At 39.8% G+C, this 25,117-nt stretch overlaps 3 protein-coding genes across 22 annotated transcripts in view; 1 reads left to right on the top strand and 2 right to left on the bottom strand.

Annotated features, from left to right (window-relative positions):
- The window catches only part of LOC125167667 (V-type proton ATPase subunit S1-like protein), a 41,198-nt gene extending 35,878 nt beyond the window's left edge, over window positions 1-5,320 (bottom strand). The window contains exons 1-3 of one of the 2 annotated variants that reach the window (XM_047862115.1): window positions 4,919-5,320; window positions 2,488-2,538; window positions 459-770 (exon numbers count right to left, since the gene is read on the bottom strand). The gene's annotated coding sequence lies outside the window, so the exon portion shown is untranslated. The remainder of the gene's footprint in view (window positions 1-458; window positions 771-2,487; window positions 2,539-4,918) is intronic. The other variant, XM_047862125.1, reaches the window with a different exon arrangement.
- RPS23 (ribosomal protein S23) overlaps window positions 1-21,476 on the top strand; it is a 33,745-nt gene extending 12,269 nt beyond the window's left edge. For 2 of the 3 annotated variants that reach the window (XM_047862325.1, XM_047862330.1), the window contains exons 3-8: window positions 1,306-1,309; window positions 5,956-6,115; window positions 6,740-6,860; window positions 6,987-7,156; window positions 21,055-21,061; window positions 21,470-21,476. In XM_047862325.1, the coding sequence (XP_047718281.1) occupies window positions 1,306-1,309; window positions 5,956-6,115; window positions 6,740-6,860; window positions 6,987-7,133 (432 nt within the window). In that variant the 3' untranslated portion in view covers window positions 7,134-7,156; window positions 21,055-21,061; window positions 21,470-21,476. Of the gene's footprint in view, window positions 1-1,305; window positions 1,310-5,353; window positions 5,506-5,955; window positions 6,116-6,739; window positions 6,861-6,986; window positions 7,157-21,054; window positions 21,062-21,469 lie in introns of those variants that run through there. The other variant, XM_047862315.1, reaches the window with a different exon arrangement.
- The window catches only part of ATG10 (autophagy related 10), a 260,981-nt gene continuing 247,824 nt past the window's right edge, over window positions 11,961-25,117 (bottom strand). For 12 of the 17 annotated variants that reach the window (XM_047862227.1, XM_047862255.1, XM_047862221.1 and 9 more), the window contains 2 exons: window positions 22,730-22,827; window positions 11,961-12,697 (listed from right to left, as the gene is read on the bottom strand). In XM_047862227.1, coding sequence (XP_047718183.1) covers window positions 12,511-12,697; window positions 22,730-22,827 — 285 coding nt within the window. In that variant the 3' untranslated portion in view covers window positions 11,961-12,510. Of the gene's footprint in view, window positions 12,698-21,442; window positions 22,074-22,729; window positions 22,828-25,117 lie in introns of those variants that run through there. The other 5 variants (XM_047862146.1, XM_047862174.1, XM_047862283.1 and 2 more) reach the window with 5 other exon arrangements.

Here is a 25,117-nt window from a genome sequence, read left to right as displayed (position 1 = left end):
AGACAAGACCAGAAACCAATGAAATTAAAAACAGAGAAACAGAAAATCAGTTAAAGCAAAAGCTGGTTCTTTGAACAGATTAACAAGATTAAAAAACTTTTATCTGACCAAAAATGGAGCGGGAAGACACAGCTACCAGTGTCAGGAATGGAAGATGAGACATCACTACGCATCTACAGATATTAAAAGAATTATAAAGGAATATTACTAACAACTTTATGGCCATACATTAGACAACTAAGACAAAATGAACACTTTCCTTGAAAGGCACACAACCAAAACTCACTCAAAAAGAAATAAATAACCCATATAGTATTATATTTCCTAATGAAAACCTCCCAACAACATATATTTTTATAACATTCTTATGTTAATGCGTAATAGAAAGTCTGAACAGCTTTACATAGTAATTATTAAAACTGAGATGAAATAGACAAACTCTTAGAAAACTGACTTACCAGATATGAATCAAGAAGAAATTGCAGTTCTATGAATGGTTCATTAATTATTAAAGCAATTTAGTCTGTATTTAATATCTTCCCACAAAGGAAACACCACATCCAGATGGCTTTGCAGCATGTTTTACTAAACCTTCAGGTACAGAGCATCCCAAGTTTAGATGAGCACTTCCTGTAAATATCAATTCAATTTGTAACTTTTTTTTGCTTTCTTTCAGGTGTTTTTGTGGAGCACAGTTTCTTAATATGGTCAAATTAGCCATTCATTTCTTCTTATCCTGCGTAGTTCATGAAGATATTCACCTTTGTTACCTATTAAGAAATTAAAAAATTTGTTGTTGACATGTAGGCCCTCAATCTGTCTGGGGGTGATTTTTGTTTTCAGCCTGACATGGTGATCTAATTTAATGTAAGTAACCAGTTTTTGTGCAACTCCACCAGTCCTTCCTTTATACATTGATCTCACATCTAGTTCTGTTATTTAATAATATTCCATATATAGGAGTCTCTTGCTGGCCTCTCTATTCTGTTCATTGGTCAATTTATCTACTTCTGTACTAAAACTGCACTATCTTATGTAACTTCATAGAAAATTCTCATATCTGGTAGGGCCAGGTCTTCAGAAGTGTTCTGACTATTCCTAGCTCTTAACTCTTCCAGCTTCAATCTCATGGTTCACTATGATCCTTGCCTTGCAAACACTCTGAACTCCTTTCCCCTTCCTCTATCACATTCACCTGACTAGACCACACTCCCAGTCCTATTACCCAGCTCTCAACCTACTAGGTCACCATACTGAGTGTGAAGAAAACACAAAACCTAATCCCTAGTGTGATGTTATTAAGAGATGGGTTGTTTGGGAGCTGATTAGGTCATAAGGGTGGAGTCTTCATGAATGAGATTAAGGCTCTTATAAAAGGACCCCAATATGTCAATTATATCCCAATAAAACTGGAAAAAATATGCAAATAAATAAAACAGATCTCCCCGCCCCAAGAGCTACATTCGCCCTTCTGCTATCTGAGGTTATATTAAAAAGGGATGGATCACACCCGAAAAACAAATAACCCAGTGAAGAAATGGGCAGAAAACATGAATAGACACTTCTCTAAAGAAGACATCCAGATGGCCAACAGGCACATGAAAAGATGTTCAGCGTCGCTCCTTATCAGGGAAATACAAATCAAAACCACACTCAGGTATCACCTCACGCCAGTCAGAGTGGCCAAAATGAACAAATCAGGAGACCATAGATGCTGGAGAGGATGTGGAGAAACGGGAACCCTCTTGCACTGTTGGTGGGAATGCAAACTGGGGCAGCCGCTCTGGAAAGCAGTGTGGAGGTTCCTCAGAAAATTAAAAATAGACCTACCCTATGACCCAGCAATAGCACTGCTAGGAATTTATCCAAGGGATACGGGAGTACTGATGCATAGGGGCACTTGTACCCCAATGTTCATAGCAGCACTCTCAACAATAGCCAAATTATGGAAAGAGCCTAAATGTCCATCAACTGATGAATGGATAAAGAAATTGTGGTTTATATACGCAATGGAGTACTACGTGGCAATGAGAAAAAATGAAATATGGCCTTTTGTAGCAACGTGGATGGAACTGGAGAGTGTGATGCTAAGTGAAATAAGCCATACAGAGAAAGACAGATACCATATGGTTTCACTCTTATGTGGATCCTGAGAAACTTAACAGGAACCCATGGGGGAGGGGAAGGAAAAAAAAAAAAAAAGAGGTTAGAGTGGGAGACAGCCAAAGCATAAGAGACTTAAAAACTGAGAACAAACTGAGGGTTGATGGGGGGTGGGAGGGAGGAGAGGGTGGGTGATGGGTATTGAGGAGGGCACCTTTTGGGATGAGCACTGGGTGTTGTATGGAAACCAATTTGACAATAAATTTCATATATAAAATAAATAAATAAATAAATAAATAAATAAATAAATAAAAAATAATAAATAAATAAATAAATAAATAAATAAATAAAATAAAGGGGATGGATCAAGAAATGAGTTCTTACTAGATATCAAATCTGCCAGCATCTTGATCTTGGATTTCCCAATCTCCAAAACTGTAAGAAATGAATTTCTGTCATTTATAAGCCACCCAGTCTATAGTATTTCTTTAGATACCAAATCTGCCAGCACCTTTATCTTGGACTTCCCAATCTCCAGAACTGTAAGAAATAAATTTCTGTTATTTTATAAGTCACTCAGCCTATAGTATTTCATTATAGTAGCCAGAAACGACTAAGGCACTATCCCTCAGTATAACAGGTATAATAAAAGTGTTTACATTTTAGTGTTATTAGAATTAAGTAAGTTAATAAATATAAGTCACCTAAAACAGTATGTGGCACATAGTATTATTTAATACTAGTAGTGTTATTCTAGATGATGATTTCATACTCTATCCTCTCTCCTCTAATGTCTTTTCCCTACTCTTTCTCTGTACTGATGACCTTACTGGTTTCATTAAGGAAATAGCAATCAAAAGAGAAGTTCCACATTTTCCCACCAACAAATCTTCCAATTTACTTGTAGTGGTACCCCTATAGTCTGCCTTCTCTATTACTATAGATAAATTGTTATTATTCCTAAGGTCAATTCCTCCACTTGGGGACCCTTCTAGTTTCCCCAAGGACTTGTTCATGCAATTATCCCCTTTCTCTAATGAACTATCCATTTTTCTTCTCTATTGGAACAATCTCCTACAAAAATGTCATACAGTCTGCCATCTTAAACAAACTCATCCTCACTCCACATCCTCCTCCAGACAGAACCCCTTTTCTCTGCACATTATAGAAATATGCTCTCCAAAATATGTCAATAACTTCTGTCTACACTATTTTATTTCCCGTATTGTCTTGGCTCCAATCCAGATCAGGCTTACATCTTTGCAACTCCATGGGAACCCCACTTAACAAAATCACTAAAATCCTCCACATTGCCAAATGCATGACAATTCTCAGTCCTCATCTTACTTTCCTTTCACACTTGCTCACTTCTACTTAACTTGGCTTTGATGAGAGTACAGAATCGGCCACTCTTCAGGCTATTTTGCTTCACCTCCCTTTTGTATCCTAAGTTTTAATGTGCCCAAGGCTCAGGTCTCCAACCTTTCTCTGTTCTAACTACAGTCATTCCCTAAGTGATAATACTTCCGGCTATGGCTTTCAATACTGTCTATTCACTCACTGATAATTCCCTTGAACCCCCCCCTACATATATCCAACTACCTACCTCCCATACCTATCTAGAGGTCCAAAAGGCATCTCAAACTGACACATCGATAACTGAACTCTTAATTTCCCCTTCTAAATCTGTTCCTCTCCCAAAATATCCCACTTAATAAAGAACACCACAAATCACCCAGTTGCTCAGGTTGAAAATCATAATTCCTCTCTGACATCCTACAGTCTTCAGCAAATCTCACCAGCTCAACCATCAGTGTATCAAATCCAACACTTTTTACCACCTTCACTGACAGTCCAAGCTATCATTACATGTCTCAACTGGACTATTATAACACCCTCCCAAATGGTCTCACAGATTCATCTCTTACAGTTTTTTTTTATAAGTGATCCTATATTTTTATAGGATCAAACCTGTAATATCCTATCATTACTCCCCTGCTCAAAACTTTTCAATGGCATTCAGTCACACAAAGAGTAAACAAAGCCTTTACCAGGATCTACAGGCTTCACAATTTCCTGTGCACCTTAGACCTCATCCAGTGCCACACTAGTCCTCACTCACTGAGTTCCCCCTCCTTGATTCTTCAGTTCTGAAAAAGTGCCCCCTCTCATTCTCCTCATTGAGAGCCCCTTTTCCTGAATGCTCCACCCCATATACTTTGTCTAACTGGTTCCTTTTCTTTAGGATCTCAGTTCACATGTAATGTCCACAGAGACGGCTTCTTAAACCCATTCCAGAGTAGCCACCCCCATCCCCAAGTTACCACCACCTGACGAACTTTATATCCTCTAGGACACTTATCAGTATTTAAAACTTTCCCATTTAGGAGTGCCTGGGTGGCTCAGTCGTTTAAGCACCTATTTGGGCTCAGGCAATGATCTAAGGATTCCTAATATCACGATGGTGGTGGGGGCTTCCGGCTCACAGCACGGAGCCTGGTTGGGATTCACTCTCTCTCCCTCTGCTCCTCTCCCGCATCTCTCCCTCTCTCTCTCTCTCAAAATCTCTCTCAAAAAAATAATAAACTGCAAAAAAAAACTTTCCCATTTATCTTTAAATACACTTATATATTATTTCTGCCTTCTTGTACCTAGAAAATAATTTTTTTAAGAACAGATAACTCTCCTGTACTAATGCCTGGCACGAAGAAAACAACTTTAAGAATAGTTGTCTAATGAACCAACATCCCAGAGATCTCTCAAATCTATTTCATTCTACAGGAGAACCTTAAGTTTAAAAAGTTAAATTAATCACCTAAAATGGCATCAGTTAAGTGACAGGTTTTGTTTTAAGGCTTGGTCTACTTCCAAATGTCGGTTTTACAATACATGGCTTCACTGATTTTTTTTTTTTTTCTCCAATTTACGATGCTGCTTGAGTAGGGTTTAAAGCTCAGAGATCTAACTTTCCAAACTACAAGCGTTAAGGCCTCCACTCTACCACAAACAGCCACAAACCAGGTACCTCCCTTTAGTCCGACTCAACTCCACTAAATCCCGCCCCTTCCTGGGTTTGCCAAGAGCGCCGGCGCCTCCAGGGAGTCTCCATGCAAAGAGTTCTGGGATTGGTAGTCCACTTTCCTTCTGTCTCCAGCCTTGACATAAAACGAAATAAACAGCAATGCAAGTTAGGTGGTTCAGAATTTCCCACAAACTGAATAAAACTCAGATTCTGGAAAGTGGTGCAAGCTTGTCATTTTCAAAGGGTGCCAGCTTCGGATCAGGCACTGCGCAGACAGTTGCTTGGGTCCTTGGCTGGGCGGAGCTTGTTCGCAGTGGCTTGTGGCTCCTTCCTGTGCGCCTTTCCCTCTTTTGCTCCGGCCCGTGGTGCTGGCAGGATGGGTGAGCTGTCCGGGTTTGGGCTGAGGGGCCTGCAAGCTGAACTCGGGGGCTCGGGGACGGGCGGGAGAATAGAGACAGAACGGTGAGGACGCTACCGGAAGGCCCGCTGGGGAAGGCCGGGGAAGCGCTGCCGTGGCAGGCACATGGCCGGGTGCGGAAGGAGCCCATGCGGCGCGGAGGCCGCGGAGCTCGCCTTACCGACCGGCGTTGGGTAGCCGGTGCCGCTCTGGAACTTGACAAGGGGCTCATTCCTTTGGGAAAACGCACCAATCGGAGTACTTGTGTTCACCCTTTGTTGGTCCGAGGGATCCTTTGAGGTTGAGGTTTAGACCATGTGCTACATTGTAATGAAAGAACCTATTGGCTTGTAGTCCAGGTGAGGCTAGGGTTTTAGAAGATGTAAAATGACTGGAGTGCTTGCGGAAGAACTCATAGGATTTTGAATTTTAGGCAAGTGTCGTGGTCTTCGTACTGCCAGGAAGCTTCGTAGCCACCGACGAGATCAGAAGTGGCATGATAAACAGTATAAGAAAGCCCATTTGGGCACAGCCCTGAAGGCCAACCCTTTTGGAGGCGCTTCCCATGCGAAAGGAATTGTGCTGGAAAAAGTGTAAGTGAAAGTCCACACTTTTTCTTCAAGGTTTCTTTTACTATGGTAACGCGAACCAAATACATCTGAAGTTGTTAATTTTAGATATAAATTCTAAAGTGTTTGGGTAGAATATTTGTCTGGAAGTTGGTAACTTGGGGCTTAGGGGTTAAGTAACTAAGGGGTTTTGAATCTCTTAGGGATGGCATTGGAGGGGGGTGGGTAGTAACAATGAAGGGACGAGCTGTCTTAAGAAATTGCCACTCAATCATTTTATTCTTAGCAATCACATCTTTCTAGTTGGGACAGTTAAGGTAAAGAGAAGTTTCTTGCCTGAGGTTGCAAATCTGAGGTTGAGCTGCATGAAGGTTGACTTTACAAAATGATAATTTTTAAGGCACTAATCAATGCACTGCCAGTCAGTAGTCTTTGTATCTCTTATTTTTGATTCATATTTTTTACAACTGGTAAGGGCCCAGAGATTTTCCCTGAGGGAAAGCTTGGTTGAAATCACAGGAGTTAACCAATTTAGGATTAGACCGACTAGGTGGAAAGAGCATAATGTCTAATGAATTCTCTGCCTAACAAACTAAAATGTATGCCTTCTCAGAAAGGCACCTCATTGCTGTGCTCTTTATGTTTTAGAGGGGTTGAAGCCAAACAGCCAAATTCTGCCATCAGGAAGTGTGTCAGGGTCCAGCTGATCAAGAATGGCAAGAAAATCACCGCCTTTGTACCCAATGATGGTTGTTTGAATTTTATTGAGGTAAGTGTTTTAGTCTGCTGTTGATTCTGTTTCTGAGATGGTTTTGCCCGGTTTTTTTTATATGAAGAACGGGTATTTTTAGTGATTGCCACTCACACCAGAAGTAAACTGTTGATTTTATTCCAGGAAAATGATGAGGTTCTGGTTGCTGGATTTGGTCGCAAAGGTCATGCTGTTGGTGACATTCCTGGAGTTCGCTTTAAGGTCGTCAAAGTAGCCAATGTCTCTCTTTTGGCCTTATACAAAGGCAAGAAGGAAAGACCAAGATCTTAAGTTTTGATGATGAAAACGTGACAATAAAATTTCATATACCAAAAATATGTTTTGTGTCTTATTTTCTTTAGTACAGAGATGCAGTGTATACTTTTCCATTTAAGGAGAATGGGAATACCATTAATTCAGGATTCTCTACAGTAAATGGGATTCATAGTTTTTTCTACTCTCTATGGAATAAATGTACAGTTTTCCTGTATAGAGAGAGGGCTTCAAAAACTAACTGCACTTAAAGCAGGAATCATGTCGGGAAACCCTAGCAGTGTACTTTCTGAGATCCATCTCCCTGGGGACCCAGTATGATAAACGCCTTCAAGTTGCTCCTTGCTCTGGTGTTTGAGTATCTAAAGGTTCACGATCCGTGTTGTAATTCTGTTTATGACAGCAAGAAAGGCACTAGATGATTGAGTGGAAGTGTATGCCTGGCAAATTGAGACATAGAAGAAAAACTTGTTTGGGGCTCCTGGGTGGCTCAGTTGAGCATCTGACTCTTGATTTCAGCTCAGGTCATGGGATCGAGCCCTACATTGCATCAACCTCCACACTGAGCATGGAGCCTGCTTAAGATTTTCTCTAAAAATAATTGTAAAAATCAAAAGAAAACAAGAATGTTGAACTATAGAATGATTAACCTCAATGTTCTTTGTACTGACTGTCAGTAACTGATAGTTTGACCTTGAGGTTTATTTCATGGCACAAAGTAGAAGTGATCAGTTAGAAATGATCTAGAAGGATTGTAGCTTGATAATTGAAGCTGGTTATTGGGTACGTGGGACTTTTTTGTCCATTCTTTCGGATTTTTATTCCGGTATAGTTAACATACAGTGTTCTCTTAATTTCAGGTGTACAGTCTAATGATTCAACACTTCCATACATTACCTGGTGCTCCTCACAAATGGACTCCTTAATCCCTATCACTTCACCTATTCTACCCCCTACTTCCTGTGGTAACCATTAGTTTGTTTTCAGTAGTTAAGAGTTTTTTGAGTTTTTTTCTTGCAGCATGGTGCAGTCTGTTAAGCAGCCAACTTCAGCTCAGGTCATGGATCTCACAGTTTATGGTTTGAGCCCCAGGTCAGACTCTGCTGACAGCTCAGCCTGGAGCCTGATTCGGATTCTGTATCTCCCTCTGTGTCCCTTCCTCGTGCGCTCACTCTTTCTCTCTCTCAAAAGTTTGTTTCTTGGTAGTGTCCTTAACTCTTGTTTCAAAATTTCCATAGGAGAAAAATAATAAAATCTGTCTAAAATGAAGCTTATTAGCTTTCTCAAATTTTATTGGAGGAACTGCTGTTGGCAGCATTAGTAAATGTGAATTAATTTGCTCTTTGAATATAGCCTAGTGTTAGGTTATGTTTAGGATCTTGGAAAATGAGAATTCTTTGGCTTTCAATTTCCCATAAGACCAAAACCACAGTATAGCAGATCGGTGTTTTGTCTGGTCCTTTCCTCCTCCAGCAGCAATGAACTCTGCCTTGCTCAAACTTGAATTTCCCAGGCAGTTTCAGGAGACCCCTCACATTCCACCTGCTGCTTCTCCCATCTCAGACCTCATTGATTTCCAAATACATCACACATCACACATCACACTTGTGCTTATGCTTGTCACAAATGATTGTGTGATTTGTCTTTCCACAAGAATGGGGAGTGGCTTTTTTTTTTTTTTTTTTTTTTTACTGAAACACAAAGTCTGACATTTAAATTGTGTAAATTTAATAAGTACACATATTAATTTGATACATTTATATGTGGTAATAAGACAAGATGGGCTATCCTTTATTTCTATTTCAGGGTTTACTAATGTGTGTAGTTGCATAGGTATCCACTAAGTCATTCTCAAAGGCTGACCAGATGCTTTCCAGTTGACATACTGACCCAAGCAGGGAGATCTCTGGGTCTTGTCTACCTGGCCTGAACCACAAGAAGCCACCAAGGGCCACAAGATCTCATCCCTGTGGTCAGGTGCAGTGTAGGGAGCTGGGAGGTGTTGCCTGGCAGTGCAGGAGGGAGGAGGCTTGGGGAAGGTGAGAAGGCGGGTGGCACTGACACCTACCCACCCCTCTGCAGTGTGTCCTTTTTTCTGCCATGTTGAGACCTCGGCCAAGTCTATAGAGAACACACCTGGGAGTTAAGACATTCTGTGACAGTGGCTCACTCTTGTCTGCTGGGTGCACCAGGGATGCCTGTTCTATAGCTAAATGACTGACACAAATCCACCTCATGTACCTCAAACCCCAAGTGTTTGATCTGCTTCCTTCTTAACAACTCCTTCTGCCTCCTGTGTATTTCTCTCACCCATCCCTCACCACCTTGTGACACATACTGCCCTTCTTCGATCCAGCATGAAGTGTGTGCCTGGTCTGTGCTGCATGTGTAAGCTGTAGGGTGAGAGAAACGCACTCACCTTGGGTGCAAAACTTAAGCAAAATCCCAGCAGATTTTTTTCCTGTAGAAATAGAAAAGCTAATTCTAAAATTTATATGAAAAGGTAAAGGAACTAGAATAGCTAAAACAATAGTGAAAATAAAGAATAAAGGGTGGAGGAATCACAAAACTTAGTTTTAAGATTTAATTTATAGCTGCAGTAATCAAGAGGGTGTGGTATTAGAGAAGAGGTAGACACAGATCACTAAAATAAAATCCATTAAAAGACACAGGTAAGACAAACTGATTTTTGACACAGATAAAACAATTCAATGGAGGAAGGATAGTTTTTACAGTATACAGTATAGACTTTAATTTGCAAAAAAGAACAGACCTCAACTTAAATTGCACACGTTATACAGAAATTAATTCAAAATGGGTCATAATATATGAGTGTAAAATATGAATGTAAAATATAAAACTAAAACTTGTAGAAGAAAAGCCTTAATGACTTACAGTTAGGTGAAGAGCTCTTAGACAATACATCAAAAGTACATTCCACCAAAAAAAATAAAGAATACACTGGCCTTTTTCAAAATTAAAAATTTTATTCTACAAAAGATTTTGTTAAGAGGGTGGAAATATGGAAACACAGGGGCGCCTTGGTGGCTTAGTTAAATGTCCAACTCTTGATTTTGGCTTAGGTCATGATCTTGCAGTCATGAGTTCGAGCCCTGTGTTGGACTCTTCATTGGGCATGGAGCCTACCTTAGATTCTCTCTCTCCTTTTCCATTGTCTGTCCCTCCCCCACTCCCCTTCTCCCTCCCTCTCCAAAAAAAGAGAAGAAAAAAAGGGATGAAAATACATATCAGAGACAAGCCAAAAATATTTGCAAATCATATACCCAACAAAAGACTTGTATCTAAAGTATATAAAGAACTTTCTAATCTCAAAAGTGATGAAACAAGCAGTCCTATTACAAAATGTATGAATTCCCTTTGTTTCATTCTAGGAACATGTCTGGTGGCAGGATTTGGTCATAACAGTCATGCTGTAGATAACACTCCTGCAGTCTGTTTCAAGGTTGTCCCAGTAGCTAACGTTTCTTTATTAGCTTTGCACAGTCAAGAAAAGAGACTGACATCATAAATTACATATTATGATAAAATTTTCACTAACGGCAGCTTGTATAATCTTTATTTTAACCGATAAAATCTGTTTCAATGGATCATTCAAGTTTCAACTCACATTTCTTATGACACTACAGTTGAGGGATTGTCTGAGCAGGTTGTACTAAGCATTCTTACTTTCTAGCACTGTCCGTATTATTTGTTTAAGTGATGTTATGTTTGTTAGTATGTAAGAAAGATGAGTGGATTTCTAAAGCTTATTGTCATGATAATATGACCACAGGAGTTCTAGACCAAAGCATTAAAACATTAAAACCGCATGATTTTATGTCTCATTAGGTGAAAGTCATTTTTAGAGTGACACATTTGAAGGGACTCATGACCACAGATAACCAACATTTCCAAATATGCACACACCCAGTGGCCACCTCATTCAGGTTGTCATTCAAGCCTTTAATGTGTGGTGTGTAACTTCAAAAATGAGGGGACCCCTCGCACACAGAACCTTGGAACTTTAGCCACACATGATGAGCACCATCAGAATCCCTTCCTTTTAACACATTCGGCTTCCCAGACAACCTGAAGCTTTGAACAGTAATTCTAGTGCTAAGGAGTGCTGCTCCCTCAGAAGGGAGGAGGAAATGATGGCCCCATATCACTCTTTCAGATCTTCCAGTCAGAAAAGTACTTTCCACATGTCTACCAAGGATCTGCTTGGTTCTTTGTGATAATATTGACATGAATTCTGTTCTCTACTGATGGCGATGAGGTTTTTTTTTTTGTTTTTTGTTTTTTAGAGTCTAGTTTTCTAAAATCTCTTTTGCTGTGGTTAATTAGAAACAAAACAAGGGGTCAAGTTACGTGTCTGGATTAAAAGTGTAGGACATATTGAGCATACCCAAATTTTCAAGTAAGTTTAGATGCTATGAATATATTATGCTTCCTTACCACTTTTAATCAGTCAGCTAATGTTTAAATCTGTACAATAGTGGGCAAAGTAAGCCACATTTTAAGTAATATTGTATTTTAATCACAGCTGAGAACAGTTGAGAGAAACACTACTTGCTGAAACATGTTTTGTCTATTAACACTTGCTTTGGAAACAGCAATAGGAAATAGGTTGTTTTGTCATATCACTTTTTTCCCCATCAGTTTTGTGAATTTATCCAATCTTAATTATGTCTTTATATTTTTTTCTATATAGTTTGATGCTCTGTTTTGTGTGTATTTGTAGGTAGTAAGACCCTTTCCCCTTCTTTAGGTTCTCCGTAAGTTCCATTTTTTTACCCAAAACTCTTAATTCCATATACAATAGTTGATCTTGTTCCTTCTGTATTTTATACATTTTCTTATTTATAATTAAGTAGGTTTTTTTTTTTTTTTTCTGTCACTATACTCTTTTTCTTGATCAGGACATAATATGGAAGCCACTGTGAATGCAATTTATTGACCAAGTTTCTTGATCTAGGATTTGTCTCATAGATTTTAGAGAGTCTAGGAATCTCCTGCAACTGTGTGCAGAATTTTCTGATATATATTAGGGGTGGGTGTGATTTATGTGGGTGTGTATATGCAAACACACACACACACACACACACACACACACATTTTTCTGAAAATGGGTTCTGCACATTCTTCAGACTTTTAAAGGGGTTCCTTCACAAGAAACCAGCTATTAAATCTGTATAATAATGAATAGATTTTGTCACATATTACAAAATTGTCCATTTTAATCACAGTTGAGAACAGTCACAAGAAGTTGTCTATGGTTTGATATCATTGATGAAATGTCTCCAATGTGGTGAGGATCTGTGGATGGATTGTCCAGTCTGCAGAAATTACAAAATGTACATTTCACCTTCTGCCTTGATGGTACCAGCTGACCTCATGGAACAATTGGCCATTTTAGAGAAAAGTTCTCCAATGTCACTGGCAAAGGCATAATCAGAAAAAGGGTGCAAAGCCTCACCTCAGGAGTAAAAGCAGAGGATAAGAACCCAAAGGTGTTATAACATGTAAGACTGCAGTAAAACTTGATAGAATAGATCAAATAAAAAATGTTCAGTATGCACCTGTAAAAACAAATGACATAATATCTGTAATTTTCTTTAAACTATTTGAGCAAATATAAAGTTTAAAAAAGGTTAAATGAAGCAAATATGGCAAAAATCTTGGTAATTACTGATTCTGCTCTATAAGTATGTGAGGGTTTATTATATATATATTTTTTGCAGCTTCTGCACAGCAAAGGAAACAATCAACAAAACTAAAAGGCAACCAACGGAATGGGAAAAGATATTTGCAAATGACATATTGGACAAAGGGCTAGTATCCAAAATCTATAAAGAGCTCACCAAACCCACACCTGAAAAACAAATAATCCACTGAAGAAATGGGCAGAAAACATGAATAGACACTTCTCTAAAGAAGACATCCAGATGGCCAACAGGCACATGAAAAGATGCTCAACGTCGCTCCTCATCAGGGAAATACAAATCAAAACCACACTCAGATATCACCTCACGCCAGTCAGAGTGGCCAAAATGAACAAATTGGGAGACTATAGATGCTGGAGAGGATGTGGAGAAACGGGAACCCTCTTGCACTGTTGGTGGGAATGCAAATTGGTGCAGCCGCTCTGGAAAGCAGTGTGGAGGTTCCTCAGAAAATTAAAAATAGACCTACCCTATGACCCAGCAATAGCACTGCTAGGAATTTATCCAAGGGATACGGGAGTACTGATGCATAGGGCCACTTGTACCCCAATGTTCATAGCAGCACTCTCAACAATAGCCAAATTATGGAAAGAGCCTAAATGTCCATCAACTGATGAATGGATAAAGAAATTGTGGTTTATATACACAATGGAATATTACGTGGCAATGAGAAAAAATGAAATATGGCCTTTTGTAGCAACATGGATGGAACTGGAGAGTGTGATGCTAAGTGAAATAAGCCATACAGAGAAAGACAGATACCATATGGTTTCACTCTTATGTGGATCCTGAGAAACTTAACAGGAACCCATGGGGGAGGGGAAGGAAAAAAAAAAAAAAAAAGAGGTTAGAATGGGAGAGAGCCAAAGCATAAGAGACTGTTAAAAACTGAGAACAAACTGAGGGTTGATGGGGGGTGGGAGGGAGGAGAGGGTGGGTGATGGGTATTGAGGAGGGCACCTTTTGGGATGAGCACTGGGTGTTGTATGGAAACCAATTTGTCAATAAATTTCATAAAAAAAAAAAAAAAGAAAATTAAAAATAGACCTACCCTATGACCCAGCAGTAGCACTGCTAGGAATTTACCCAAGGGATACAGGAGTACTGATACATAGGGGCACTTGTACCCCAATGTTTATAGCAGCACTCTCAACAATAGCCAAATTATGGAAAGAGCCTAAATGTCCATCAACTGATGAATGGATAAAGAAATTGTGGTTTATATACACAATGGAGTACTACGTGGCAATGAGAAAGAATGAAATATGGCCTTTTGTAGCAACGTGGATGGAACTGGAGAGTGTGATACTAAGTGAAATAAGCCATACAGAGAAAGACAGATACCATATGGTTTCACTCTTATGTGGATCCTGAGAAACTTAACAGAAACCCATGGGGGAGGGGAAGGAAAAAAAAAAAAAAGAGATTAGAGTGGGAGAGAGCCAAAGCATGAGAGACTCTTAAAAACTGAGAACAAACTGAGGGTTGATGGGGGGTGGGAGGGAGGGGAGGGCGGGTGATGGGTTTTGAAGAGGGCATCTTTTGGGATGAGCACTGGGTGTTGTATGGAAACCAATTTGACAATAAATTTCATATATTAAAAAAAAATATATATATATATATAATATACATATCCTAATTGTTTAACTCCAGCTTTCTGGTTTTATTAGAACCAGTATATGGACAGTCAGCTCTGATGGAAGCAAAACAGAGATTTGGGTCAATTAAATGGACAATAAAAAAGCTGGAAAACTAACTCTAGCAACACTGAGAAATGCATAGCCTAGTAGAAGAAGTAAGCTGAGAATCTATGCAAAATTTAGCAAGACATAAAGAAAAAAAGGGTCAGCTCAGTAATAAAAGCAAAGTAAAATAAAATTATTTTCAAAGATTTTAGGGAAAGTAAAGCACAGACTACTGCTGGGAATGTAAATCATATAGCCTTAGTAGTGAAAAATTTAGGGACATGAATCAAAAGTCTTAAGACATTTCATATCCTTTGATCTGTTCATTCCCTTAGTAACAGTATAACCTAAAGCAACTGCTTCTGCACACATTTCTTACTGCATTAGATCTCTGAGGGAGGGGCTTTGTCTACCTTACTGACCACTATATCCCTAGCACAGGTCCTGACCACGCAGGAAGTATGTGCTTAATGAATGTATGTTAAATAAACAGAGAAGAATTAGAAACAACCTAAACGTCTGACAGAATTATTTGGTACATTTTGATACAGAAGATATACTAGTCATTGTAAGTTGGTTTTTCAAAGGATATCAAATGACATGGGATAATGCTGTCAATATAATGTTATATAGGAAAAATAAGAATGTAAAATTATATATGGAATGATCCTAATTAAATATGTCCAAACTAGTATGAGGAAATACAGCAAAATTTTAATTGCAGTTATCCATGGGTGATTTCCACTTCACATTTGAAATGTTCACCTTCAAATGTTTCTGTGGCTTCCAAGTTATTCATTAGGACAAAAATCTTTTCTAAAAATGAATTTTAGGGGTGCCTGGGTGGTTCAGTCGGTTAAGTGCCCAACTTTGGCTCAGGTCATGATCCTGTGGTCTGTGAGTTCAAGCCCCATGTAGGGCTCTGTGCTGACAGCTCAGAGCCTGGAGCCTGCTTCAGATTCTGTGTCTCCCTTTCTTTCTGCCCCTCCCCCACTTGCATTCTGTCTCTGTCTCTCTCAAAAATAAATAAACATTAAAAAAATTAAAAATAAATAAAAATGGATTTTAGTTTTATAGGCTAAGGCTAGATAAGTATAGCATTACAAAAAGAGCCAGTCTTCGATTTCTTCCAATCCAAGTTCCCACTTTCCAGTTTGAGGTAACCATTCTTACAAGTTTGGTGTGTGTCCTTCTAGATCATTTTTAATGGTTTTACATACATATACTGTATATGTACTATAAAGAATATGTGGAATTGGTATATATTTTTTATAAGTTGTGTTAAGTTGCTTGCATATTTATCATCTAGTTTTTGCTTTCTGTTTTAACTCAACAATCTATTTATGAGAACTCCCTATTTTGAGATTGGATGATTCAATTCATTTTCCTTAACTGCTATCCAGCATCACATTCGATTTAGCCATTTCCCTATTAGTAAGTAGGTAAGGGCCTGGGTATTCTCTCTCTTTGAATCTACTGAAGAAAGGGATGGAGGAGACCACGTCCTACTCTGCTGCTGGTGTCAGGGGAAGAAGTCTTCTCAAGGCAAAGAGTGGGATGCAGTTCCCAAAAGAGGAAAGCAGGTCCAGGTCCTCGTGCCTGCAGAAAGACCATGGGAGCCTTCCCCTCTCAGTATTCGGCCACATATACAAATATTCCACAAAGATTTATTGAGTAATTACCATGTGTCAGGCACCATGCTAAACCCCAATCTGGCATGCATGTGTAAATAATAATGCACCAAAGGCTGTGGATACACTGAACTATGAATTCCCATTAACCTATCAGAGTATGCTTAGATTTCTGCCTCAGTTGTAACTGACTTCTGGGTACTGAAAAGCTTCAGGGGCACCTGGGTGGCTCAGTTGGTTAACCGTATGACTCTTGGTTTCAGCTGAGGTCATGATCTTGTGGTTTCCTGAGTCTGAGCCCTGCATCAGGGTCTGTACTGGCAGTGTAGAGCCTGCTTAGGAGTCTCTCTCTCTGCCCCTCCCCGACTTGTGCTGTCTTTGACTCTCTCAAAATAAATAAATAAACTTAAAAAAAAAAAAGCATTAGGGCGCCTGGTGGCTCAGTCGGTTGAGCATCCGACTTTGGCTCAGGTCATGATCTCACAGTTCATCAGTTCCAGCCCCGCGTCAGGCTCTGTGCTGACAGCTCAGAGCCTGGAGCCTGCTTCAGATTCTGTGTCTCCCTCTCTCTCTGCCCCTAACCCACTTGCATTCTGTCTCTATCTCTCTCAAAAATAAATAAACATAAACAAATTTTTTTTAAAAGCATCAAAGTAATGCAAGAAATCATAAATCAGCCATAGGATTTATTTATTCTCATGTAAAGTATATTTCAGGGTAGGAAAAAAAAGTGAGTTTCCAGTTTGTTTTTTATAATTTATAAAATGGGACTTGGTGATCTGTAAAATCACTTTCAGTTTTAACAGCTTAGAATACAGGATACTTGCAATAGGACTCTTTTACCACTAGGTGCCGCTATTGACAACACAAAAGTTAAAAGCAAGGGCTTTATACACTGCAGTACTGCTTGAAAGAACACTACAACATTTAAGAATAAAAATGTGAAAGCGCTTTTACAGACAAGCCCTATAAAAGGACCTATGTGCATATTTAAATAGCTCAGTTCCATGGGCACAATAGTAGTTAAGTACTGCCTATATCCTTCTGGAACAACCTTCAGCAACTTACTGGTCAGCAGTATAAGGGGGGAATCAGAGGGTCTTAGAATTGGAAGGGAGCTTATTTGTCCATTAGTTTTCAAATCTCTGTTTCCTGGAGTTAGAAATATATTTCCTTGCACGCGCAGAAATACACACCCATATAAACAGATTATATGTATATATAGCTGAAGCCAAAGTTTCACCAAACAGTAATATTCCTTACCATGTGCAACCTATTTTTTCCATATATTTGTAAAATAATAGAATATATAAATATTTAAATATATATATTTATTTATATATCTGCCCCCAGTTCTGGCACAGAGCTCCTAAACCCTTGTGATTTCTCAAGCGATGAGAACATGAGGAGCATTTCTTCTAATACTTGGTCTTTGATTCTGGCTCCCGACACTGACTTCCTAAATCCCTTGGAATTTCCTGGGTGATAGGAGTGTCTTTTGATATAAGGAGCTGACTCTTGGTGGGCTCTTGAACAGCTTCAGGATGGGGGCTGGTCACCAGAAAGACCAAGGTCTGATTCGAAGCTTGGGGCTTTCAGACCTGTTCTCCATCCTCTGGGAAGAGGGGAAGGGCTAGAAGTAGAGTTCTTCATCATTCATGCCTTCATGATGACATTTCCATCAAATCCCAAAAGTACGAGTTTGAGAGAGCTTCCAGGTGGACAGAAGCTCCTGCACCTGGGACTCTCCAGGCCTTGCCCTACGTAGCTCTTCATCTGGCCGTTCATCTGTATTCTGTATCATATCCTTTGTTACATAATCAACTGGTACACGTAAGTGTTTCCCTAAATGTTATGAGCCATTCTAGCAAATTATTGAACCCAAGGAGGAGGTCATGGCAACCTTGGTTTATAGTTGGTCAGTCAGAAATATAGGTGACAACCTGGGACTTGTGACAACCTGGGGTCTTACATGGGGAGGTCTTGTGGTGCTAATTCCAGGCAGATGGTATCAGAACTGAACTGAATTGCAGGACACCAGTTGCTACTGCAGGATCATTTGATGTGTGAAAAACTTACACATCTAGAGTCAGAAGTGTGGTGAGTGTAGTAGTATGAGAGTAAAGAAGATAACACAGGGAATGTTTCCTAGACATATTCTATTTCATAAAAAATATACATATATACTAGTCATAAACTAATAACTAATTAGTGATCTAATACACTTCCTTCCATTTAATACATTAGGAAAGAGAGGCTCAGAGAGGTGCAGTGACTTGCCCCAGGTAACACAGCCAGGAAACAGGCATTCCAGGCACTGGCAGGTTTGGTTTTGGAAGGTCCTGGGTAAAAACTGAAAAATATCCTTGGCATACCCCCAGCCCTTTATGCACTCCTACCTTCTAGAGCCTGTGGGCCAGTACCTGCTTGTGATAAAAACTGACAAAGTAGTTATGTGACTAGTTATATACACTCATCATTTAAAAAATACAGGATCTTTCCAAAATGCAAGAGCGATCATTTCAACTCTTCTACTTGCATTCCCTCAGTGGTTCTTTCTGTTTTTTAGGCCAGATACAAATTCTAGTGTGGCAATAAATCTCCTCCAGACCTGGCCCCAGTCCTTTGAGCCAGCCTCACTCTTTGCCAGTTCCCCATGCATTTTCAAGGTCTTTCCTCCGTTCTTGACCTGGCTAAATCTTAGATTTTTCACAGCTCCACTCACATTCCTCTTCTGCAAACCTTCCCAGGTGCTGGCTTTCCACACCTTTGCCACAGCACACATCCTACTGTCCCTGAGTCTTCTTCTTGTCTGTGTTTTTCACTGGACTGTGGCATTCTTATGAGCCAGGGTCATGTCTTTCTGTTTGTCATCCCTGGCCACTAACACCGGGCTAGGTACACAAGAGAAACTCAGTTGGTATCTGCTGGACTGATTATTTGCATATTCTTATTCTCACATTTTAATCCTTAAAAAACCCAACTCACTGGAATATCAGCTGTTTGAATTATGTAAGAGCTGGTTCTGACAATGCAGATCTCCATTTTCTAATATCTTGAGAGTATGAATAAAAACTATACGTATCTCAGGAAAAATGGATGCAAAAACCCAGTTTTAACTTCCTTTACTTTAATACATCTTTATTTTAATACATCTGTGTTAGGAAGATGGTTAGTTTGGGTTTTTTATCCCCCAGTCTGTAGGCTATAGTATCAAATGATCAACACAGCTGCTGGCCCAATCCCCAGACTGAGAGCCTTCCCTGGATCACTTACAAAGGGCAGACAACAACTCTCATGTGCATGCTACCTTAAAACATACCAAAGAAAGTGGGTAAGTTATTTTATTATCCATCATTAAGGAGGCGATCAGAGTGAAAGGGAGAAAATTAAATGCTACTATGACTAAGTGCAGTGAGTAATGAAGGGAGAGGTTGACCAGTGGGAGCTATGGTGGTCAGAGATGGCTTTGTAAGAGTGAATTATATAGACTAGGTTGAGAATTGAGTAGAGAGATGGAGAAGGAAGCATTTCCAGGTGGGAGCCAGCAAGAACAACACTCAGATAAGGATGTGGGTGGAGACAACTCGCCTGATGGGGGGGTGGGGCCCATTTGTGTTGGGAAACAAGGTGGGAGGGAGGGAGGGAGAATGTATGCTGACACTGGATACGAGCTGGGGCTAATTATCCCAGATCACCCTTACTCTTGTGGCATTATGTTGGTTATGAAGCACATTCAGGTTGACTTAGCATTTTGATCTCCTTCCTGCTCTTGGTAGGTGAGTAGGATGGATGTTAATGGGCTTTTTAAAAATAGAAATGGCAAAAGCCTAAAGGAGATTAGGAAATTTAGCCCAAGTCACACAGCTGGCAGCTCACCAACCTCACAGTCTAGAATTCAACACTTCTATTTCACAGACCAAGAATTACAGTCGGTCTCACAAATCACATAGCTGAGGACCAAGGAGGTGAAGTAAGTGTTCCAAGGCTACACAAAAGCAGTTTAGGATACTGTTTGGTAGCTTTAACCAGCACTATTTCTGATTGAAGGGGTTTTGCATTATATTAACTGGAGAAGAAACCCGGAGGAAAATCCTCATATTGCAGAGAAAGAGCTGTTACTTTGACAAAACAAAATATTTTCTAATGTTTTATAACTGTTGGGATAACAGTCTGTTATGTAGATGCATTCTTAAAAATGGAAATTTTTATCAATCAAAAATTAAGTTTTTTTAAAGCAAAAACTATTCTGAAAAGAAATAGAGCTGCCTGAGCAGAGATATCTATCTGGGGGGCGTGGTCTCTACAACCTACAAGAGCTTTTCAGAATTATTTTCTGCCACTGATGAATTTTAAGGTCTTCATCAAGCAGACCAAAAAAAATTAACTTGAAAACAACTCTGACACCAACAAAAACATTGTCCCTAAGTGATTGATACTATCCCTCAGAATCTGGTAGCAAAGGATAACTAATATTTCCAAATGAGTACATCATCCAGATGACATATTATTATAATTTATTTAGTTTTTTTACCCCAGAAATGACATGGTCTGAGAAATGACTTGCTGAGAAATCTGTGTTTACATTAGGGAGAGTGGATGGGGGGGGGGGAGCGGTGGGTGATGAAAATCCCTGCAGAAGTTGAAAAGATGTTAAGTGGTAAATACCAAAATGCCCAGCAAGCATGTAAGCAGGCTCTCATCCCAGCATGAATATGTGCAGCTCAGCATTTTAAAATTTACTTTTAGCTTTTCTAGCAGTTTGAATTAACCCATTCTCTACTTCCACTCCCGGTGTGAGAGCTCAGCCTCGAACCTACAGACTATGAGTGCAGGCACAGTCTACTGTGATCGGCCAGTAGATAACCCTCTCACCCCATGGCTTCCTCCAAGTGGGCTGTCTCGTGAACAAATGTCTCCTAGATGTTCTTAACAACCAGGAGGCCTGGAGCAAAGTCCAGACAAATGGTAGAAAGTAAGTCAGGCTTGCTGGAGCTCATACAGAACTGGAAAAGGCCTATTGGGAGACCAAAACAATACAAATAAATGCCACACTAAAGGTACATCCAGATCAGAGGTTCTCCAGAAGCAGGTGGGTCAGAACCACCCCAGTGAGGCTGTTTCAGAAGATAGCCCCAAGCATTCATAGTCATAAAAGATCCACAGGTGATTCTAAAGTACATTCCTCATTGATAGACACCGATCTAGATTGTCTAAAGAGACAATTACATTTTGTCTTAGTTTCAACCCCTGGGCAAGTTAAAATGAAAAACAAAACAAGCAAATCCAAACCAAAAATTCTTCCAGATTAGGTATACAGTATATCAGTTACTACAGACATTTGCTTCCAATAGAAAAAATAATCCATGTCAAAGTCTTGGTGAGTCGAAATATTGCACGGTATTTGTCCTATTAAAACCGGGGCTGGCCAAGTATACTTTTGGTGTCCTTCATGCCACAATTTTCTAAGTTCTTTGGCTCAACAGAAGAAAGTTAAGAACAAAAACAAAACAAAAGCCAAGAGAATAAAAGAAAGTTAACTGAGCAATAAAGAATTATTACAATTCTGAAATAAAGCCATCCACTCCTGTGTTTGGGTGAGTGTTATTGTAGCAAAGTCCAATGCTTCCTAAACGATGGGGCCCTGCCTGGCTGAAAACCTAAACAAACAGTCCATGTTCAGCCTATTAAAGATGAAAGAAGACTTAACATTTGATGGGGCCAGTGAAGACCCTAAGTGTAACAGAGATAACAGGGTCTTTGTCTTGGCAAACCATTCAATTCGGGCTTTCCTTTTTACCTTGTTGATGGACATTTCATTCATCCTCAGAAGCTGCTCTGGCATAACTTAGAGGTAGATTTAGCCCAACAACTGGCCCTACAACGCTCAGCCAAGATGTGATGTAGTTGACACTCCTAGGAAACAAGTGAAAAAACAGGAAACTCTCATGTTTCCATTGTAGTTGGGTGAGTGGTAGAAAATCAGTTACCAACAGAAGAGATGAGCTGTCTTCAAAGATATGTGCCCACCATGTGGAATTCTAGCATTTACAAATATCAGCTCCATTACTTGACAGGAACTTGAGGTCCAAAGGGACTGAGGATCCCCAGTAAGGTAGTTAAAAGGGGAGTCAAGGCACTGGGACTCCTGACTCCCCTTGATGATTCCAATTTTACACTTAAAATTTACAGCATTTGCTAAGGTAGTATAGTGCAGTGGTTAAGAGCATGGCTCTGAGGCACAAATGCCTGGGTTCAAATCCCAGTTCTACCATCTAACTAGCAGTGTGAACTTGGCCAAGTCATTTAATTCCTCTGTGCTTTAGCTTCCTCTTCTGTAAACTGGGTAAAATAATGGAAATTAGCTCATGGGGTGTTATAAAAATCCAATGTCTTAATATATCTAAAATACTTAGAACAGTGCCTAGCACACAGTAAAAATCAATAAACATTAGCCATTATTATTATTACAAAAAATATTTCTTTTTTAGCTTGGCTTTTAGAGTCACATAAAAAGATTTACACTTTTAAAATAAGAGTAAAAGCCAATGTATCTTGATGGTGTTTCTTACCTATTGATTTTTTGAGAATTCTTTAACACAGGAGTCATGAAATCATCCGTCTTGCAGGGATGAAGTACAAAAAAAGGCTGCCCAAGTATTGGATGCTCCTGTAGGAATCAGAGTTGGTCCAGGATGCCAGTGTGAGTTACTTTGAAAAAGTTAAAACGCACAATCTGGTTTGTTAAAATAAAAGTTTGCTTTAAATTCCAAGTTACTAAATTAAGATACAGATCAATTTCAGTTTTTGAAATATAATTCATAATCCACACATGATAAGAAGTTATGAATTGATAAAGTATAGAAGGGTACACAGTTTTGTTTACACAATACCAACTGTAGACAAATTTTATCAGTTTCCTCTCTTTGTCAACTAATGTTACTCTATGGCCTGTAATTATTCTCCGGTTTTTCCTCAAGGCTGTCTGTGAAGCCCAGTAGCCTGACCACGTGAACAACGTATTTCATTCGCCTCATTGTAAGGGAACCAAAATCTTTCACACTTTTTTTTTTTTTTTTTTACGTAAACTTTGCCAATGTGTTGATTGTTTCAAGCATCACTGCGGTGCCAACAGGCACATGTTCAGTGGGTAGAATGGTAGGGGAGGGGAGAGGAAGCAGGAGAATGGCTTGCATTATTTAAATTGTTGTACTTCTGTCTGTCTCTTTCTGAGTTTCCTCTGTTTATCTGTTTCTATCCTTCTGTCTCTCCCAAGCTTATTGGGCCGTTTCTGTAAATCAAAACTCACTTGATGCAACGCCACTGCCTTCATAGGAGAATGACTGGATCCAAGATACAGGTCAGACCGCTGCCAGTGTAGCGATGTGGACATAATTTGGCCAACAATGGGGAGCCCTAGGAGATTTCTATGTAGTGAGTGATCCACGCACAAATTGTACCAATGCAAAAACAATTATAACAATAAATTTATTGATCGTTTACATTGTAGATTCACAACTACTCCAAAGACTGCAAACTCAAATACTGCTATGGTCTGAATGTTTGCATCTCCCCATATTCATATGTTGAAATCCTAAAGCCCGGTGTGAAGGTATTACAGGAGGTTGGGCCTTTAGGAAGTGATTAGGTCATGAGGGTAGAGCCCTCAGGAATGAGAATTTGGACCTTATAAAAGAGATCCTGCCCCCTAATTGCTAGTTCACCCCCTTGTGCCATGTGAGGACACAAGAAGTGTGTGACCTGAAAGAGCGTCCTTATGAGAACAGGCTGGTATACTGATCTCAGACTTCAGAATTGTAAAAAATAAATTTCCGTTGTGTGTAAACTACCCAATCTGTGGTATTTTGTTATAGCTGGCCAAGCAACCTGGGACAGATACCTACAAAGATCACACAGGTAGCGTGAAGGAGCGAGGTCAGTTAAATACACAAGCAGGTGACAGGGACTGTGGGGAAATGGAGAGTGTGCCCAGCCAAGGCTAGGCTTGCCACTCTGCTCCAGCCAATTGTGCCATGTGGGAATGTAGGTTCAGTGTGCCAGGTCTTCCCATTTGTCAAAATAACCTAGCAATCCAGATTTTTATGTAAAATCTCCTAAATTTAAATTTTGGCACTTTTTTTTTTTTTTTAAACATAGAGTGGGCCAAATAAAACAAGCCTGTTGGCTGGATTTGGACTAGGGGCCTAGCTTCTTCTCCTGGCTTCTTCTCCTCTTGTCAGCCAGTCCAAGGAGAAGCTGAACTCAGAGCATCCATGGAAAGAATTACGTGTGGTTGTTGCTGCTAACTCTACCCTCCAACCCCAAAACACTCATGTTGGTGTGCATGTGCACACACCTGCTCACAGGAAACAGAGGCACCATTCCACCGTGTATTGGAGACGCTGGGTATGGATATTTGGGGATGTATGTGTGTGCTGAGGGCTGGGGTATCCACTGGGTATGGGGCAGTGTATGTCTCCTGAGCGCCACCTCCAGAGTCTGCCTAGTGGCCTGACTCTTACAGCAGAGCCTGGGCTCCCTCTTTCCTGCTCTCTTCCCACCCCTCCTTCCCATTCGAATCTAAGCAGAGCCTAGGGTCAGAGCCCAAATGTGTTATGCCTATAGCAAGTCTTCCCGTCCAGCTTGATTCTGGCTCTCCTTACATGCCTTAAACTAGTATTTATTAATTCAACACATATCTACTGATCATGTCTTATGTGTCTGCCAGGAACAGTTCTGGATATAGTAATAGAGATCACTGTATTGCAAAGATAAACAAAGTCCCTGATCCCAGGGAACTTTCATGCCAGTGCAGGAGACAGCCAATAAATTTATAGAACAAATAAATAGACAAAATAATCCAGAAAATAATAAGCGTTATGAATAAAATAAAACAGGGTCCCTTGATTTTGAGAGCATTTAGAACCGAAAAGCTCCTTTTTGTTGTTAAATAAATCCCT

The sequence above is a fragment of the Prionailurus viverrinus genome, chromosome A1 (assembly GCF_022837055.1).
Source record: "Prionailurus viverrinus isolate Anna chromosome A1, UM_Priviv_1.0, whole genome shotgun sequence".
NCBI lineage: Eukaryota > Metazoa > Chordata > Mammalia > Carnivora > Felidae > Prionailurus > Prionailurus viverrinus.
The sequence above is the reverse complement of the archived record's forward strand: the minus strand, read 5'-3'. Positions and strand labels throughout refer to the sequence as shown.